Below are 22,033 nucleotides of genomic sequence, written 5' to 3' on the forward strand. Positions count from 1 at the left end.
GAGCTATAGAGAGGCAGAAGCAGAGTGACAGAGAGAGGCAGTGACAGAGTGAGTGAGAGATACAGAAACAAAGCGACAGAGAAAGGCAGAGACAGAGAGAGGGGAAAAAGTGAAGCAAAGATAGAGTGCGAGAGAGAGAGAGAACCTGAGTGAGAGACAGAAACTGAGTGAGAGAGAAAAGAAGGGGAGGGAGGACGAGGAAGAGAGAAAACTCAATTTAATAGCCGCCAGCTTATTTACAACAGCAGAATGCGTTGCTCCGAGCACCTGAGAGATAGTAGAGTATAGTGGTAGATCTGTCTAACGCACAGCGATTGCAAGCAGCTCAATATATGAAGTTATTTCTACGGGAAGCCTAACTTGTCTTTTACTGTGTTCTAACAATGTCTGTGAAACCACCTTCACCACTGCAAGTGGTCGTATACAATGAAATTCCTCCTCCCAAAGAATCCGTCGCTAGTGGTACCCCTCCTAAAACCTCCGACGTTGTGGAATCGTTGCGAAGTGCTTTCTCCAGGTGAGTACAATAGAAAGCTATTTACCAAACAGCCTATCACTATAAAAATATATTATATTTTTTTTTAAATCACATACTCCGTACCACATACATTGACCCAGCGAGAGAGAGTCTGTGTGGGCGTTCGACCTCCTAGAATTAGCAAGTCAAATCGCACCCTTTTATAAAAAAAAAAAAAAAGCACACGTTAGATAATGTAGTTTGGGGTTCCTTACAAACCGGGAAAAGACGGTATTGAGACAACTGGAATGTCTTTTAGACCCGTTCGATGAAGTATGACTGGGGACTAAACAGCAGCCCCAAACCTCACCTATATGCACCTATAAAGAGCTGTCAAAATAGTCCTAGGTAAAAACCCCACTGTTTAACGACGAATGTTTCCTTGACCTGCAGTAAGAACTTCACATTTCCCTGTATTGCTTGAAGTCATTAGATTTTGATACATCCACCGCCTCTCCCACCACTTTTAAAACCTTTATTTCATTGATCAAAACACTATTCTTTTATCTAGTTATTTATATTTATAATTTATTTAATAACTAATTGAAAGATATTTCCTCTGCAAATGTGCTCCCAAAATAGCCGGACAGTATCGCTTTTTTTTTTTTTTTGCCACAATATCTTCTCGTAAATAAATTAGAGTAAATTTAAGTATATTCAAAGAGATTGTACCAGTGTCTAGGCCTTAAAAAATAAACGAAAAGTCAACATGACACTTTTGACGAGATAACTGAGTTGATCGTCTTTGTGGGCACCAATCCTTTTGATAGTAAGCAAGCGTTAAGGTCCTAAATCTGTATTTCATTAAATGAAAACCTGAAGGTATTATTCTCTTTTCGACACGCACACGCGCGTATCACAAGATGAGTGGTGGCAGTGACTTCGAAGTTTCGGGCCTGTTGGCCTTCAACCAACGAAGGTTTGCTGGTTGAAACTTCGAAGTCACTGTGATCGCTATCAGTAAATGAGTTCTCTTCACAAAAAGTATTGAGTTTAATCTAAAATTGTTTCTATTTATAGCTCAACATAAAAACAAACAAAATGTATGATGCTTCCTCATTTAAGTACAATTTGGTTAAGCGAACGTCGCTCATATCGCATCCTTCGTATCTTCTCAATAGATTGTAAATACAAACCAGATACTTGCAGATCATTAAATGTCCTTACAAATCACCTGGACCCGGATACACAGCACAAAAAGTGCACGCAAAATATTTGTTCGAACACTCACTTGCCAAATGATTATATATATATATATATATATATATATATATCATAACCTGCATGATATATGTAGTGAAAACTGAATGTGCGTGACTAGTTCTTCGCTACTTTGGGGGCTGCTGTCAGATAAATTCTCGGATAAGTTGGACCATAATAGCTAATGTTTATCCGGGAATGGGATGACGTCTGTTTACAATATAATATATATATATGTATGTATGTACATATATATATATATATATATATATATATATATATATATATATATATCTGTGTGTGTGTGTGTGTGTGTATGAGAGAAAGAGATAACACAAGCAAAACGCATATTGAGTATGTGACATCGGTAATGTTTACATTATTAGAGTCTCTTTCAAGTGCTTTAATCGGCATACTACCAAGTGTATACCCAAGGTTTAAACAACTCCTTATATATAATGTATGGATATATATGTCGCCGAACAGCTCTTGCTGAAACGAATCTTTGATACACCAAATATTCTTGAAGATATCACGTTCAAAACCCGCTAAAAAGGTGTTGCCCAACACTTTAAAAGCCCTTATTTTCAAGAAAACTTTCATTTATTTCCTTTTCCCGTATTAATTCTCTGACTGATACCTCATGGGTAAAGCTCTACTATTACTGTATTATATTTCCTTTTAAAAATGTTGGAAAACTCGATATGTATAAATATTTATTCAGTCGTTTTAAATTGTGTTAAACTTGTGCGTATAAATGAGCTACTTAGTGTGTGTGTGTGTCTGTCTGTGCGCTTGCATCTACAGAATTTCGTCTAAAAATGGTTATAGAAAGAAACAGAAAAATAATTTTTTTGTTTTGTTTTAACCGGTTATAGTTGTATCTGATATATAATATCGTGTGTGTAGTAGACGACTAGCTGTATTTAAATTAACTTCATTACTAGCCGCCCAGAAAACGCATAATAATAATAATAATAAATATAAGTTCTTTAACACCAGGCCATTCCTGATCCAGGAGAGCTATGGACAAAGACATTCCATACGTGACAAACACATGCACACACACACACACACACACACACACACACATTCTCATTGTATTTAGAATCCTGACCAAATGAAGGCTACCTTTTAAAGACGATACGGTGTTGTTTGAAGGAGGTTTGGCTACCATTTTGGTTGAGTGACCACGTATGTTTGTTTATGCTGGAAAGAAAGTTTTTCGGAAAGAAACTTAGAAAAAAAAAAGAAAAAAGATGGTTCCAGATTCAGTCCCATTCCTTGTTCAGGAATATCGTTTGAACCATGATTGGAAAAGATACAGATCTATACTGTTTTAAACAAGCATTTGTGTAAATTTGCGTGCGTGTGTGTGGTCACACATGTGTATGCATGTATAGGTGCCTAAGAAAACGCACACGCATTATCACTGAGGTACATCTGGAAATACTCCTCACCTGATTCTGCTCAATACCCTCTTTGTAATGTTGTTATTCTGAAGAAGGCCTGTTGGTTGATGAGGCTGTTTTGGGGACACTGATGGGGAGTGTAAGCCCAAGAGGTCCTAAAGGCGTACTGTTTATGTCTATGGTCTCATGCCCAATCATTATCAATACTTCCCCACGTCCTATGTCCCTAACACCCATCCTTCCATCACTTCACTACCATTCACTCAGATGCTGTAATTACATGAGAGCAGAACTGCACATATTTCATCCCCTTTTGTGTTACCAGCTACCCCTTTGTCACCCATCCTGCATTCTTATTATCATCCCTTCCCACTTTATGTTGCATTGAATGCCCCCTTTCTCCTCATGACAGCTGTACCACATACTTCCCCACTTTTTCATATCTGCTATCAATCTCAGCACATTCCTACCATCTTTGTCTGTTACTATACCCTTGCATACCTCTGACCTCCATCTCTGTCACTGTGTATCCCTCTCTTCCCATCATTTCACATCTTTTTATTCCTGTCTATCTACTGTTTTTTTTATACTGCTGTTCTCCCCTACACATTTTTGTACTGCTACCTCCTACTCCTATTCCTCCTCCTCCCTCCAAATAGATTTTCACTGTAGACCATACCACCACCTTGGTTCCCCATTCACTGCATTCACCTCTATCCCCATCTCTGGCTACCTGTCATTCTCCTTCCACATTCCTGATTTTCTCATCCTGATTTAAAATCAGAATGTAAATTTTTTTAATTACCTCACACTCCATCAGTTACGACTGTAACAAGGGTTCCATTTGGTCTGATCAACAGAAGGGCCTGCTCATGAAATTAATGTGCAAGTGGCTGAGCACTCCGCAGTTGCATGTATCTTTAATGTAGTTCTTGGGGAAGTCCAGTGTGACAAAGAATGTGATAAGGTTGGCTCTTTGAATTACTGGTGCAACTCATTTTTGCCAGTTGAGTGAACTGGAGCAATGTGAAATAAAGTGGCTTGCTCAAAGGCACTGTGGGCTGCCAGGAATTGAACTCATGGCCTTATAACCACGAAGAAAATACCCTAACCACTTAGCCAAGCACCTTCACAAATTTTTCAAATTATTATTCAATTTATCGAATTTTGAGCCTCACAGTGGCAGTAACAAGTGACCAAGACCTTTGGCAATATACCGTGCTTTAGAAGACTTGTTAAGCCAAGTGGGATCATAGCCATGGCCAATGCCAGTGTTTTGTAACTGGCACCTGTGCAGGTGGCACATAGAGAGCACCCACTACACTCTTGGAGTGGTTGGCATTAGAAAGGACATCCAGCTGTAGAAACCATTGCCAAATCAGATTGGAACCTGGTGCAGCTCCCCAGCTTACCAGTTTTCAGTCAAACCGTCCAACCCATGCCAGCATGGAAAACGGACATTAAATGAGGAGGAGGAGGATCAGTACCAACAGTCTCAGAAGGCTTGCATAGATATTATACACAGCCATCCAGATTATGTATTAGTTGAAGTGGTGTCCTCATCTTGGTTGTTGCTTTCAATAGGTTTCAGCTGTGTACACTCTAGCCTTCTTCAGGTGTCTTGTCAATCCCCTTAGTGGCTACAGGCATAGCATAGTGGATAAGGGCACTGGTTAATGCAGTGCACTCACCTAAGTTCAATCCCAGGCCAGGCATTGAGGCGACTGACAAGACACTTCTACTTTTAAGATCCGTTGACAAAATTATTTTGATTCGGGCTCAGGTGTCACTGGTTTAGGATCCAGTCCCACTTTGAACAGTCAAAATGGGGACACCACTCTGATTAATCATATACATAATGTAAAAATTCCCCATCTCAAAAATATAAAAGTGTAGTCTTCCAGGTTGTTAATGGAAAACAGAACTACAGTGAACAAATGGTGGCTGGTAATTATAGAGATGATTGAGCTAAATTAGCAGTTGAAATTACTATTTTGCAATTAGTATTTTTTTTCTATAGCTTTGTAAATAGAATGTTGTGATAGTATACTATATTGCTCAGTCATTTTAAGTGGAAGCTGATGAGAATTAATTAATCAAACTTGTCTGTTAATGTCATGCTCAACAAAGTCTTGTATAATGAGTCATAAACATCCCTAGTGACAATACAGAGCAGGAATAACATTTTTTTAAACCCATATAAATGTCAAATTAGCTATTTCAGAAAAACTACTAAAAATTATTTAACCCAGTTTTTTTTAATGGACATAAAAATATATTCTACTTTTAAGATCCTTTGACAAAATTATTTGATTCAGGTGTAGGTATGGCTGGTTCAGGGCTCAGTCTCACTGTGCCACTTTGGGAAAGTGTCTTCTGCTATAGACCTGGGGTAACCAAAGCCTTGTGAGTGGATGTGATAGATGGAAACTGAAAGAAGCCTATCATGTATATCCATGTGTGTGTGTGTGTGTGTCTTTATGTTTGTGGTTGTCCACCACAACCACTTGACAACCAGTGTTGGTTTGTTTACAATGTCATTCTAAAAAGAACCAATCACCTCATTGAAATCCATTATTTTATATTCTCAATTCAAATTCTTTTTTATGTTGACTTTAATTTCCATCCTTCTGGTCACCTACTGCAAGGTCCCAGTCAAACACCCAAGGAAGAATCAACTAAAAATAGTTGGTTCTTCCTTTTGTCACACCATATATTTAAAAAAAAAAAAATCTATTTATATTAGATATTTTTGTTCATGACTTGAAACTAAATCCAGATGAAAATTATCTAAACAAAATAGTTTCCAGTGAAATATTTGCAGTTTATCTCATTAACAATTTTTTTTACTGTCTGTAAGCGATATCTTTAGATATAAGGCTTCCTATGTATTATATTTAGATTATAAAACTCTTTATTTTCAAATGCCTGCTACAATTATTATTAAAGCAATGAGCTGGCAGAATCATTAGCACATTGGGCAAAATGCTAAGTGGCTTTTTTTTTGGTTCTTTACATTCTGAGTTCAAATCCTTTCAGGTAATAAAAGAAGTACCAGTTGAGTACTGGGGTCGCTGTAATCGGTGTATCCCCCTTCCCCGCAAAATTTTAGGCTTTGTGCCTATAGTAGAAAGGGTGATTATTATTATCAAGAAGTCATGTATTGTATCAACTGTTCCATTTTAGTTTCTGTGGTTACTCAACCTGCTAGAAATAGCAACCAAATACCCCCTCAGATTACATCTTGTTTTAAATAAGGAAAGGACACATTAGGTAATGAAGTCATTCATGGATAGTTGTCTGTCATTTGACAATGAGGATTTGGTTGTTCCAGCCTCAGTTAAGAATATTTCAAGTTCGTACCAGCCAGATCTGACCTCTCACACCTACCCTACAATGTCATTCTAAACATAAGCAGTCACATCATTTGAAACCTTGAAGCTACGAGATAATACATGATTAATTCGAAACCATGTGAATAAATGAGCATTACATTTAACAGAATAATTTGAATGCTAAAGGATTTAGGAAAATGTATGTGTGTGTGTGTGTGTGTAGATAGATAGCTATGTGATGAGAAGCTGGTGGTAAGTAGACATGAAGACAAGCAACTTTATAGAGCTTGATCATTCTGAAATGCCCCCTAAATAGCAACAGTTAAACAGATTATTTTGGCACACTATATTATATTAAACTGACAGTTATGTGTTGTCATTTCTTTGTTATACAAATGCTCCTTGCTAAACTATTTATTTTGATATCTAAGTCTTTGTCTTTGTCAACTATTTACCCCACAGCAAATACTAATCCCCTGTATAAGTTGCTGTTTTTACTTTGTTTCAGTCATTAGATTGTGGCCATGCTGGGGTACCACCCTGAAGAATTTTCTGTTGAACAAATCAACCCCAGTACTTATATCCTAAGCTTAGTACTTATTCTATCAGTTTCTTTTGCCAAACCATTAAGTCACCAGGATGTAAACACTGACACCTTTTGTCAAGTGGTGGTGGGGACAAACACACACACACATACACACGCATGATGGGCTTCTTTCAGTTTCCATCTATCATATCCACTCACAAGGCTTTGGTCAGCCCAAGGCTATAGTAGAAGACGCTTGCCCTAGGTGTCACACAGTGGGGCTTTGGTTGACCTGAGGCTTTAGAAGAAACCACTTTCCATGATCCCACAGTGTGGGACTGAACCCAGGATCATGTGGTTGGGAAGCAAACTTCTTACCATATAGATTTTTTTTTTTTTAGTTGTAGGGTGGAGCTTTTAAATGTAAACCGATTGTAGTTCCTTCTATTTAATCTAGTTCTTTGCTAACTTCAGTATACTTTTGTTCCATTTGTATCAGATAGGAATTTGAAATATTCTTAAATACTTGTGGAAACTAGATAACATATCAGAATGTAATCATATGTGAATTTTTCTGTTAAATTCACAAAAGAAGACTTCTGTTTTGTATGTATTTTATAAATTTGCTTCTTATAAATGAATGTTTCTTGTAAATTCTTGCATAAAAGGCATTGGAATTTTCACACAAGAATTTTGTCACACCATTGCATTTTATAAGCCTTGTGTGTTGCAAAATAAATTCTCAGAAAGTTATGTGATGCAATGAGAGATAACCAAGTTCTCTGGTATATTCAATCAGATGGAATTTATGTAATGCACAAAAAAGTTGCTTACCTTCTTTCTACTAACTTAGCATTACTATAACCAGTGTGTGTGTGGTTTTGGGTTCAGTCCCACGGCTCAACACATTGAGCCCTGGATCAACCACTGTCTTGTGAGCGAATTTAGTACACAGAAACTGTGTAGAAGCTTGTGATGTGTGTGTGTTTATGTTTGTATGTATGTATGTATGTGTGGAGGCGCAATGGCCCAGTGGTTAGGACAGTGGACTCGCGGTCATAGGATCGCGGTTTCGATTCCCAGACCGGGTGTTGTGAGTGTTTATTGAGCAAAAACACCTAAAGTTCCACGAGGCTCCGGCAGGGGATGGTGGCGAACCCTGCTGTACTCTTTCACCACAACTTTCTCTCACTCTTACTTCCTGTTTCTGTTGTACCTGTAATTCAAAGGGTCAGCCTTGTCACACATGTGTCACGCTGAATATCCCCGAGAACTACGTTAAGGGCACACGTGTCTGTGGAGTGCTCAGCCACTTGCACGTTAATTTCACGAGCAGGCTGTTCCGTTGATCGGATCAACTGGAACCCTCGACGTCATAAGCGACGGAGTGCCAACAATGTATGTATATATGTATGTCCTACTTCTCTTGAGTTCAAAGATTTGAGCAAAGTCAACACCAACACTAACACCAGAACCAACATCGTGCAAGCATGAAGGCACACTGGCAAAATGCTGCTCTTTTAAATGGAAACCTTACCCGTCGTGATTTTGTGGCATGGAGCAAAGTGGACCTTGCCGTCCACTCAAGAAAACACATAGCAAATGATCCACAAATACTTGAGCAAACTAAATCCTCAATTTGTTCCATTTGCCAAAAGATTTGCAAGGCACCAGCAGGCCTCAAGAGACATATTTGTGTTCATAGAACGTGATTAATGCTTTATTTTACTGAGCCCTCATATGTCATTCATGACAAGAGAACCCATCATATATATATTGTATTATGTGCTCATGTCTTTGGGTTTATGTTTGTATCCCCCCTCACTCCACCATTTGACAAGTGATGTTAGTTTGTTTAGGTCCCCTTAACTTATCAGTAAAGGGGGCTGAGATGATTAAGTACCAGATTTTAAAATAAACCCTGGGATTGATTTGGTTGACTAAAAACCATCCATGGTGATCTCTCAAGCATGACTGTAAGTTCAATGACCGAAGCAAGTTAAAAGATTTATGTGCATATAATCATGTAATATATATATATATATATATATATTATATATATTATATATATATATAATCCTTTCCCCTTCCCAGCTCACAGATATTACCAGACACCTGTATAGTTGCTATGGTTACGAATGGAAGCTTGGAAAAACAAATACAAAAATGAAATGGAATTTTGTATCAGTCAGATCAATAACTAATATTTGGTGGACAGACATGAATGGAGGAAATATAGATTTTTAAAGATGTCAGCACTCTTGGATCTCTCTTGTAAAGCAAATTTAGGTACCTGTGGTGTTGGTACGCATTTTGTGGTGTTGGTACGCATTTTGTGGTGGTGGTATTAGTAGTAGTGGTGGTGGTGGTATTAGTAGTAGTGGTGGTGGTGGTATTAGTAGTAGTGGTGGTGGTATTAGTAGTAGTGGTGGTGGTGGTATTAGTAGTAGTGGTGGTGGTATTAGTAGTAGTGGTGGTAGTAGTATTAGTAGTGGTGGTGGTTTTAGGTGGTATTGGTGGTAGTAGTGGTAGTAGTAGTGGTGGTGGTATTAATAATAGTAGTAGTGGTGGTGGTGGTCCTTCTGCTATAAGCACAAGGCTTGATTTTTGGGAGCGGGAGTTAGTTAATTACATCGACCCTAGTATGCAACTGGTACTTATTTATTTTATCAATGCCAAAAGGATGGAAGTCAATCTCTAGAATTCGAACTCATAATGCAAGGACAGACGCAATACTTCTAAGAATTTTGCCCAGCATGCTAACAATTCTGCCAGCTTGCTGTCTTAATAATAATAATAATAATCCTTTCTACTGGAGGCGCAAGGCCTCAAATTTGAGGGGAGGGGAATAGTTGATTACATCAACTCCAGTGTTTCACTGGTACTTAATCTATCGACCCTGAAAAATAATAATAACAAGAGCATTCAGAGAGTGCAAACCTCCGCCAAGGCAACGTCCTCTCAACGATTAGTCAGAGATGATTTTTAAAATGAGAATGTCTGAAATAAACTTGACTGCTCTCACAAACGAGAATACTAAAAATGAACCCAACCACTCTCAAAATTTAAGTAAAAAAAAAAGCAGGATAAATAATCCAGAATCCTTGTCCGGTACCAGATCGATCCTGAAATCTAATCGGTTTGTGCCAGTCACGAGGTCAAAGATCCCTGAAAGTTTCTTCCAAATCCATCCAGTGGTTCTTGGGATGTCTTGTCCATGGACAGACAAACAAACATACACAACTGAAAACAATACCTCCGCCTTCACTAAGGCAGAGGTAATAACTATTGTATGCAGCACACCAACTTGTCAAGAAAAGGGTAAAAGAGAAGACAGAAAGTAGCAATATGTCAAGTAAAATAAATACAGCAATGAAAGTGTGTTCACAAAAGATAGAAAAGTAAACAGTAAAAGAACCATAAAGAGGGAGAAGTGCATAGGTACATCAGAAACACTGTTAGTGGATTTGGGGAAGCATGGAGTATGTTCAGCAAAGTCTTATTTTGTGTAGTTAAGAATCTCACTTTGTAAGCACATTGTTTCAGGTTCATTCCCACTGTGTAGCATCTTGGGCAAGTGTCTTCTACCATAGCTCCAGGCTGACCAATACCTTGTGAATGAATTTGGTAGACGGAAACTGTACAGAAGCACATAGTGTGTGTGTGTGTGTGTGTGTTTGCATTCGTCTCCTCCATGGCTTGACAACCAGTGTTGGTTTGTTTACATCCCATAATTTAACGGTTCAACAAAAGGGATTGAGAGAATAGGTATCTAACTTTAAAACAACACCAGTATTGGGGCTCAATTTGTTTGACTAAAACCCTTTGATACAGTGTCCTAGAATGGCTGCAGCCCAAAGCCTGAAACCAGTAAAGGGTATATAAAACGTCGTGCTTCCAAAGCCTAGTCAGGCTCATGGGCCCGGTTTCCCGGTTTCTATGGCGTATGTGTTCCCCCCAGCTGGATGGGACGCCAGTCCATCGCAGCGTTACTCAAGAAACAGGAAGAAAGAGTAAGAGAAAGTTGGGGCGAATGAGTACAACAGGGGTCGCCACCACCCCCTGCCGGAGCCTCGTGGAGCTTAGGTGTTTTCGTTAAACACTCACAACGCCCGGTCTGGGAATCAAAACCCCGATCCTCCAATCGAGAGTCCGTTGCCCTAACCACTGGGCCATTGCGCCTCCAAAGGGTATATATATATATATATATATATATATATATATATAAAGAAAATTTTTAAAAAAGCTATCTGTTGCATTCTTGTAAGGCTTACAAAGGAATCATATGAAGATCTGAGACAGTTATTACAAACAAAAGGAAATAAAATAAATGTATTGTTCATCAGTAGTATTTCATTAGTACAGTTTTATTAGGTTAAATTAGTAGCTTGTCTTGACCTTGGAATTCTCGGGAGCATAATTGTTTTAATATTTCATTTGCTAATCTACTTTTGGTTGCAACTAAAACATAGATATCAAATAAAGAAATGGCTAAATAAATAAATAAATAAGTATATAAAAATAACATGGTCATTCTTTCAATTACCTAATTGTTAGTAAATTATCTATCTACTTCGCCAAATAGATGATTCTATGTATGTATGTATGTATGTGTGTGTATGTATATATGTATGTAAGCATATGTATATATACATAGGTGTGTGTATGTATATACGTATATATATATATAACAGACGTGTTTGTATACACGTGTGTATGTATGTGTGTGTGTGTGTATATATATATATATATATATACACACACACACATCTGTGTGTGTGTATGCATGTGTATGTATGCATGTGTGTATGTATACATACATACATACATATATGTGTTTGTATGCATGTATATATATATATATATATATACATATATATATATATATATAAACGTGTTTGTATTGATGTGTGTGAGTTTGTATGCATGTGTGTGTGTATATATATATATATATATATATATATATATAAACGTGTGAGTTTGTATGCATGTGTATATATATATATACATGCATGCATGTGTATTTGTATACATGGATGTATGTAGGTATATATATACAGTTGGATTTGTTTGTCTTTCTAATGACTACTTATTGACTTGCCACATTTAAGTTCTGAGTGGAAATTACTTCCATTTACAGCTGGCCACTTCACTGCTCAAAATCTGAGCCGAAAACTTGTTTGTTCCCTTGGCACAAAAATTTATCTTGTATTACAAATTTTTCACTACTTTCTTTTTGTTTTGTTTAACCTACTGACATCATAACTTGTTTTCTCAGGCACTAGTTTTCTTCCTTTCTTTTCTTTTTTTTTTTTTTTTTCACTTTATCTGGAAATCAGTTCATTTTAGGGTGGTTGAATTTTTGAAGCACTAAATTAAAGCCATATCATATGAAGTGAGCTGATGAGAATCAATGTTGATTCTGGTTACTAATTGCATGGGACAGCAATTTTAATTGTGGCTCTCAGCCTGCTCGTGAAATTAACGTACAAGTGGCTGAGCACTCCACAGACACGTGTACACGCCTCCACTCTTCTTCAGTACTGCACTTCCAAACAACTTTTGGCTTCTAATCTTTGCCCATCTATCTTTGCCCTCATTATCCTCTGCAGGTACTTTGACCATACCTCTGTGACTTGTTTTCTAGATGTCTCCTTGTTTACTGTTCACCAGTTTTGGAAGCCTTGTATGTGCTTTTCCTCTTCTAAAGTATGAAAAAGAAATAATTGATTGCATTTACTCTCTATAGAAGTTGCGGTATTTTTCTTTGAAATTCTGACTTGGCTTTTAGCTAAAGAAAATCTTTACACAAGAAGAAAGATATTATTTAGCTCCAAGTCAGCTTCCATCGAGCAAACCTATGATGATGAAACGTGTTCCAGCTTTGAATGTTCTGCCATTCTTTCAGAGTATCTAGGACTATGATTATGCAGAATATGATTTGAGGGAAATTTGGTTGTTGTTTCTAGCAGGTAAGGTTAACCCCCCTCCCGCCCACCAGATTTGCTGGAAGACATTTTGAAAAGCGAGGTGAATCCTTTCCAGGCAAAGAAATATTTTTTTATAACTTTATTTGCATCATAAATTGAAGAATGCTAATTCTTTTTTTTTTTTGTTTTTCTTCAAGCTTCGTAATGATATTTCGAGAGTCGAAAAACAGCCAGTTCTGTTGACAAGAAAAATTAGGTCAAAATATATTGAAATACAATGAATTCATTGTATTTCGAACAACAGATAAAATTCAGTATCTAGTAACAGGTTATGGGCGGGGATCATAAAATGTCATTTTTGGTTTTGGTTGGTTTCTTTTTGTCTCTTTTTTTTTTTTTTTACTTTTATTTATATTAATTTTTGCTGGTGGTCATGGTGATGAAGGTCGTGCCTTTAGGGATCCCATTGTAACCGAACTATTAAACATTCTTAGGTCATTATGAGTCGTTTCTGTATACATTATGAATATTCCTTAGCAGGTTGAAGTCTTGTGAAGGGCCTTCTCTCTCTGTATAAATCTTTATACATTTATATATAACATATATATATATATATATCATCATCATCATCATCGTTTAACGTCCGCTTTCCATGCTAGTATGGGTTGGACGATTTGACTGAGGACTGGTGAAACCGGATGGCAACACCAGGCTCCAGTCTAATTTGGCAGAGTTTCTACAGCTGGATGCCCTTCCTAATGCCAACCACTCAGTGTAGTGGGTGCTGTTACATGTCACCCGCACGAAAACGGCCACGCTCGAAATGGTGTCTTTTATGTGCCACCTGCACAAGCCAGTCCAGGGGCACTGGCAACGATCTCGCTCGAAAATCCTACGGGAGCCAGTCAGGCTGTACTGGCAACGGCCACCTCAAAATGGTGCATCTCATGTGCCACCCACACAAGAACCAGTCCAGGGGCACTGGCAACGATCTTACTTGGCTTGCCGGGTCTTCTCACGCACAGCACATTTCCAAAGGTCTCGGTCAGTAGTCATCGCCTTGGTGAGGCCCAATGTACGAAGGTCTTGCCTCACCACCTCAGCCCAGGTCTTCCTGGGCCTACCTCTTCCACGGGTTCCCTCAACTGTTAGGGTGTGGCACTTTTTCACGCAGCTATCCTCATCCATTCTCACCACATGTCCATACCAGCGCAATCGTCTCTCTTGCACACCACAACTGATGCTTCTAATATTCAGCTTTTCTCTCAAGATACTTACACTCTGACGGGTATTCACATTGACATTACACATCCAACGGAGCATACTGGCTTCATTCCTTGCGAGCTTACGTATGTCCTCAGCAGTTACAGCCCATGTTTCACTGCCATGTAGCATGGCTGTTCGTACGCATGCGTCATACAGTCTGCCTTTTACTCTGAGTGAGAGTCCCTTTGTCGCCAGCAGGGGTAAGAGCTCTCTAAACTTTGCCCAGGCTATTCTTATTCTAGCAGCTACACTTTCAGCGCACCCACCCCCACTACTAACTTGGTCACCCAGATAGCGGAGGCTATCGACAACCTCTAGTTTTTCACCCTGGAATGAGATAGAAGTTGTTTCCTGTTTGTTTACAGTCTTTATTGCACCTGAACATCTGCCACAAACAAAAACTAACTTGCTAGTTAACCTGCCTTTGATGTTGCTGCACCTCTTATGTGTCCATAGCTTGCACCGGGTACATCTTATAGAGTTACTACCTACTCCTTCTCTACATACTGAGCAGGGCCATCTACCTGAAGGGGTTTGTGTTTTGTCTACCTTCCTACTTATTAGGATTTTGGTTTTAGCTAGGTTGACTCTAAGGCCCTTCAATTCTAGACCTTGCTTCCACACCTGAAACTTCTCCTCTAGTTCTGATAGTGACTCCGCAATTAGGGCAAGGTCATCAGCATAGAGGAGCTCCCAGGGGCAACCTGTCTTGAACTCCTCTGTGATTGCCTGGAGGACTATGATAAATAAGAGGGGGCTGAGGACGGAACCTTGGTGGACCCCTACCTCTACCCGGAATTCATTGCTGTACTCATTTCCAACCCTCACCTTACTGGCAGCATCTCTGTACATGGCTCGCACAGCTCTCACTAACCATTCTTCTATCCCAAGTTTCCTCATTGACCACCAGATAAGGGATCGGGGGACCCTGTCAAAGGCTTTCTCCATGTCAACGAAAGCCAGGTACAGAGGTTTATCCTTAGCTAGGTATTTCTCCTGCAACTGTCTCACTAGAAATAAGGCATCAGTAGTGCTTTTACCTGGCACGAACCCAAACTGCATCTCATCTAAATTGATTTGCTCCCTAATTAGTTGGGCTATGACCCTCTCTGTAACTTTCATAACCTGATCTGACAGCTTGATGCCTCTGTAATTATTTGTATCTAAAGCGTCACCTTTACCTTTGTAGCAGTTGACTATGATGCTGCTACACCAGTCATTGGGTATGACTCCTTCGTGTATCACCTGGTTCGTAATACGGGTGACTAGGCTATAGCCAACACTGCCAGATATTTTGAGCATCTCTGCAGTGATTCCTGATGGGCCGGGGGCTTTCCCGGTCTTCATACTCTTAATTGCTTTATCTACCCTGGTACTATCAACTCGAATAGCTGGTCCCTCTATTGGGTCGACATACGGCAGGCTCTCTTTCTCCCATTCATTCTCTTTATTAAGCAATCTATCGTAGTGGCATCTCCAGACCTCTTTCTTTGCATCCTCATTTAATGCAAGCGTACCATCATCCATGCGAACACATTTCTCTCCTACAACATCACTATTCTCTCTCCTACACTGTCTTGCAACACGAAATACCTCTAGTCTTTGGTCCTCACGGCGCAGAACATTGGCAAAATATATATATATATATATATATATATATGGAGTTGAAATTTACCGATAAGCAAAAGATGAAGACGGGTGTATGTATAAATATATATAGTGGCACTCTGTCGGTTACGACGTCGAGGGTTCCAGTTGATCCGATCAACAAAACAGCCTGCTCGTGAAATTAACGTGTGAGTAGCTGAACACTCCACAGACACGTGTACCCTTAACGTAGTTCTCGGTGAGATTCAGCGTGACACAGAGTGTGACATGGCTGGCTCTTTGAAATACAGGCACAAGAGAGTATAAAACAGCTCCACCACCTCTGATAAGCCATATCAAGTCAGTGTTGCAGAGTAGGCTCATCAAACCAGTATGATCTCACTCAAAATCATGGCCTCCACATCAGACTGTGGTTGGTGGAGAGAACATGCTGAGGCCTTCATCCGGCAGCGGACTAAACATAAAGCAATCCAGTCCAATATATTATCTATTTGACAAAGATTTTAGTAAAAAGTAAAAAAAAAAAAGTCATTTTAATTTAAACATTTTCTTTATTTTTCATTTCAAATTCTTACTTTTATTTATTTCCATTCTGTTTTATTTCATTTCAGCCTGAAAACGAAATTTATCTCCAAAGATGGCAGATCTGTTAATTATCAAAAACTTAAGACTTCAGCTGAGCTGAAGAATTTAGAAAAAGAAGTGCAGAAGCTTGTTCGTATCAACTTGGAAGACTTATCCATCGATGATCAGAAAGCTCTCTTTATTAGTATCCTTTTTATATATATTTTTGTCACTGTGAATCCATTTTCAGCCAATCATTGCAATTATCTACATTAATGGCACAGACGATTTGTTGCCATTGCTAAATTATATAATGTTTGATTATATATCATTGGTTAGATTTCTGTAGCTACTCTAATGTTCTAAGTGTGATTTAAATATATTTGTTGGATCCCTTGGTTTGCCAATTGTTCTTAATCAAAATGATTACTTGATAAGCAAACCCTATTCAATGTCTTTCAAACCTTTGACATATTCTGCACCTGTAATTCAATTACATTTCTTTTATGTACATTTGAAAGGTATATTCATAGTGATGATACATGGGCTTGACTAAATAAATCATATTATCTTCAATTCAATGAAACGTGCACTAGAAAGTAACTTTAAGAATATAAATTGCAACTACTTACATCAATGTTTATAGAAAAGTCTGTACTTTCCTTTTTTTTTTCTCTCACTTTCATTTTAATCTATCTCTCTCTCTCTCTCTTTTCCCATCTATCTATCTTTGTCTATCTAACTCTATATTTTTTGATATTTGTACTTAAAAGCAGCATGAAAGTAAAGCTGTGAAAGGCCCAAGAGAGTGTCCCTGACTGTGTATCTAATAAGCGATGGGGGAAACTGTATGAGGCTATTTTAGTTCAAGCTGTTGATCAGACTACATGTATTGATTCTCACACAGCTCTGCAAGACATTCATTGTGAGATGCCAATCAACTGACATCTGTTGAATATCCTGTTGTAATGACATTGCCTCATGTCCCATTAAGAAAAAAATCACTAATATATAAATAGGTCTCTTTTATTCTTCTGTGTAAAAACAAACTTGCTAATGATGTGAAAGTAAGCTGACTGAATTATGGGTACTGGCTATTCAAACAAAAACACAAAGACCTACATCTCATAAAGTAAATGATTTAATGCAAAAATATCTAATGTTGGTATCTTAGACTGTTTCTTCAAGTAACTCCTGAAATTTTATAAATGTTACTTCTTTAACATTTAATCAGATTTATTCAATATTCTCACCATTCATGCAATCTCATTGCAACCAACCCTCCCACAGTCTATACGTAATATCAGCCATTTTTGGGACAGAACCGCATACCAAATTGGATCAGAAACCTACACATTGAATGATATTGAACATGGAATTCTGAGGGGTAGGTTTTTATTTTTGCCTGGTGTGCTAACAATTCTGTCTGCTCACCACCTTATGATGATAATAATAATAATAATAATAATAATAATGATGATGGTTTCAAATTTTTGCCACAAGGGCATTTTTGGGAAGGGGGATTAAGTCGATTACATTGACCCCAATGTTTCACTGGTGCTTAATTTATCGACCCCAAAAGGATGAAGGGTAAAGTTGACATCGGCAGAATCCTTAATAATAATAATAATAATAATGTTAATGAATTTCACAACATGATTCCTTTTTTTACTTTCCAGGCAACAAACCTCCACCAACCCACATTGAGCTTCCATTTGGTCCTAAAGATGCTCGTTTAAAGTTTGTCATGAAACCTGATTCCAGAATACATTTTGCTCTTGTTTGGGGTTGTAAAGTAAGTTTTTTATTATAACATTTATTCTTGGTAAGCTGGGTATACACTGCATACCCATTGAAAATGACAAATTCATTATAAATATTAACTTGACTCATTAATTTAATCACAAATCTTAATGATAAACTTTTGGTATCCACCTGCTTAAAATTTGGTGGCATTGGGGGTGGCAACACACCCGAATACAACCACCATCATGTACCAATACATTTGTTAGGTACCCTATCTAGATATTCTGTCTTGTACTTGTTCCAGTCATTAGATTGTGGCCATGCTGGGGCACCACCTTGAAAGATTTCATTTGAACTAATTGACCCCGGTACTTATTTTGCTTTTTAAGCCTGGTTCTGTTGGTCTCCTTTGCTGAACCGTTAAGTTAAGGAATGTAAGCACATCAACATCAGGTGTCCAGCAGTGGTGGGTCGCGCACACGCACACACACACACACACACACACACACACACACACATGCAGCAATCTTTCTCCATATCCAACCACTGCCTTGCAGGACCTGAATTTAAAACTGAGAAAAACAACTTTCTACCTCAAACCATCCTACCGACCATCTGGATTATCTTTCAATATTTTGTATTTCAGTCAAGCCCACAGATCAATATATACCAGGGTAAGAATCTAGAAAGTTCCTTGGAGGAAGCAATGAAAACGTTTTGTGTGCAAGAAGTTTGTATGTTTACAGAAATCAATGAGATATGGCTACCAAGTTTATTTAAATGGTATCAGAAGGATTTCGGTAAATCGGACACTGATGCTGTTAGGTAAGCATCAAATAATGTTACTAATAAAAAAATTAATTCCATCCAACATTGATGACTATCACCATGTATAATACAGCAAGTTTTGTCCTTTTTACTGAACCTCATTCAACATAGCCTTATTGTCCAGTTATATAAAACATAAATCTCACAATATCTACCTTTTAACCTATTTCTCTTGTCCAACTACACTACACATTACAGTTTCACTCGGAAAATGAAGTCTCTGTGTATATATAAACCATTTTCCTATCACTCACCTTCCTTTCCTGGATATCAGCAACAAAGACTTCCAGTTGCTTTAACCCAAATTCTTCCTTTGTCATTCCTCTAAATTTTTCTGCTATCTCTACCACATCTCAAACTCTTCCTGTGCACCAGCAGGTATTTGAATACCTGAGGTCCTACATCAGAGACCTCTATCTTGCCTCCCCTCTCACAGAAGTGATACTTGACAACTTTTAAAAAATCACAATTTTTCTTGACTTTTGTGCTCCTCCAACAACAATGCTGCTGATGCAGAAACAACCAAATTATTTGCTGCTCTGAACTGTCAGCACCAATTATCCTCACCTACCTGCCTTCATGCACTTCACAGTCTGCAAGATTTATCACTTCAAAAGGGTCTCTATTGACATTTACAAAATTCACCAACCTGCCGCTTCTCAATAAAGATAACTCTGTATGTACCAAATTTACTTCAAATCATTCCCTACTGTTTAAAAAAAAATGAGCATTGTTTAGGATAATGTAGCCCTGAAAATAAGATGATCATAGAGGCAAGTTCACTTGATTACATTTGACCTAGGGTTAAACAGTGAACTGGATGTATTGATTGAAGAAGTGAAATAATGACATCATAAATATAAACTCCCAATTGCTGTTCTCTACTATTTTATGCTTGCAAACTTCAGCCTCTTAATTACTTCCCCTTTCTAATTTCAGATCTGTCATGCCATACTTGTCAAAGGAAACGAAGAACCGTGCAGAGCTTCTGTTGCTTGCTTTAGACAGAATTGGTAATGTGAATTTGAAACTGACACCCTATGAATGGCAATTAAACAACTCTGGAACAGTATAACACACACACACCACATATAAATATGAACACATTACTGATATGCTCTCAGAAATTCTGAGACTCTCAGAAACACTGGTACTCTGACACTTTCTGACATATGCATATTCTTCATGCAAGAATGGATTAGCATTATTTAACAGAACATCCTAACAAACCTGTTTGTTTATAGTTTTATATATTTTTGTAATTTCAATACATACTAGTCTTCAACTTGGACCAGCTAACCAGCTAATGTCTGCTTAAAAGCTTATCTACAGCAGAACGAATATCCTTGATTGAATTGCCAGAATTGTTCTAGTGGTCAGACAGAATGATTTTCAATATTTAGTCTGGCTTTTTACATTCTGAGTTTAAATTCTATGAGATCAACTTTGCCTTTCATCTGTCTAGGATCAATAAAATATGACTGCAACCAAGTACTGGGGTTGGTCTTATTGACCATCTCCTTCCCCCACCCAAATGTGTGACCTTGTGTCTGTTAGAAACAATTATACATACATACATACATACATACATACATACATACATACATACATACATACATACATACATACATACATACATAAATAAATAAATAAATAAATAAATAAATATATATATATATATATATATATATATATATATATATCATCATCATCGTTTAACGTCCGCTTTCCATGCTAGCATGAGTTGGATGATTTGACTGAGGACTGGTGAACCAGATGCTACACTAGGCTCCAATCTGATTTGGCAGAGTTTCTACAGCTGGATATATATATATATATATATAAGAAAGAGAGATGACAAAGGAGTAAATGATTATCTTATGAACTTCATGAGATAATATATATATTCATATTTATATATATTTGGTACAGTGGCTATGAATATAAGTGAAACAAATTACTCTAAATAATTGTCGTCTTTGAAGGAAGAAAAAACAACTCTCATTTCCTTCACCTCCACTAAGGGTTGCTGTATTCACTAAAATTGATGTGAAACCATGATATAAAATTCTAAAATGCATGAAAGCATACTGGATATATTTCTGTGTACATCTGAGGAAAGTCTTTAATGCATGTAGCGAACATTCATTCAACCAAAGCTGTGGCTTCATTTCATTGCTACTCTGCATTCCACATTTTTTTTCTTAGTTCTTTTACGACAACCAGTTGCCTTTTTGACCAAATGAATATGCAAGAGTGTTTGTGCATGTATGAATAAATATATATATATATATATATATATATATGTATTTGACTGCATCTCTGTGTGTATGAGAAAGATTATATACAGTGTAACCAATTGGAAATGACATAGATTTCATTGGTATTTTGACACCCGTGTAAGTCAAAATGGTAATGGCATCTGTATTCACCCCAGGGTCCATAACTGACTGACTGACTCTGTGTGTGTGTGTGTGTGTGTGTGTGTGTGTGTGTGTGTGTGTGTGTGTGTGTGTGTGTGTGTGTGTGTGTGTGTGTGCATTTGTTAATGCATAAGTTTCTTTGATTCTGAAAATTTAGTAAAAGTACCCCTTTTTTATATTTGAGTATGTATAAATGTGTATATGTTTGAACCTCAAAGAATAAGAGAATTTATTGGTTTTGTCAGCCTTGAAATGTAAATGCAATCTTTTAGCTAGCATTAAGTCAGTCTCACTTTGTATGTGATACAACATTTTGTCTGTAGGATGCTTATTTCTAGACTAGAGCCACTGACAATATATCCCTGTGGTTGCACTGTTTAATAATGCAATAATGATTCTCAGAAGGATGCTAGTCACTGTGATATGTCTTATGACTAGGGTTGTTTCTAGAATATGACAAGTCTTCCATATCTCTAATGTTCTAGAAGAGATATCAATTGTCATGTGCCAAGACTATCATTTGTTATATCTTTCTTTGTGATTATCTGTTTATCTGCCTACCTACCTATCTATCTAACGATCTGCCTAACTGTCTGTCAGTATGTGTTTATTATTGGCACAGTGACCCTTCCACCAAGATACAACAAAATATGTTTCAACATACAAGTTCTCATCAAG

At 37.7% G+C, this 22,033-nt stretch overlaps 1 protein-coding gene across 2 annotated transcripts; it reads left to right on the forward strand.

The window, feature by feature from the left end:
- The first annotated feature begins 151 nt into the window (after positions 1–151).
- LOC106880898 (uncharacterized) lies at positions 152–20,560 on the forward strand. Of its 2 annotated transcripts, XM_052971483.2 has the most exons (7): positions 152–517; positions 16,406–16,563; positions 17,593–17,745; positions 18,038–18,153; positions 18,751–18,929; positions 19,449–19,608; positions 19,872–20,181. In XM_052971483.2, the coding sequence occupies exons 1-7, from the start codon at positions 384–386 to the stop codon at positions 19,947–19,949; spliced, it is 978 nt and encodes a 325-aa protein (XP_052827443.1). In that variant the 5' UTR covers positions 152–383; the 3' UTR covers positions 19,950–20,181. The 2 variants fall into 2 exon arrangements, with proteins under 2 accessions (XP_052827443.1, XP_014786545.1); XM_014931059.3 differs by lacking the exon at positions 19,449–19,608 and having other exon boundaries at positions 19,872–20,560.
- The last annotated feature ends 1,473 nt before the right edge of the window (positions 20,561–22,033 follow it).

Source organism: Octopus bimaculoides, chromosome 11 (assembly GCF_046866305.1).
Source record: "Octopus bimaculoides isolate indiv1 chromosome 11, ASM4686630v1, whole genome shotgun sequence".
Lineage (NCBI taxonomy): Eukaryota > Metazoa > Mollusca > Cephalopoda > Octopoda > Octopodidae > Octopus > Octopus bimaculoides.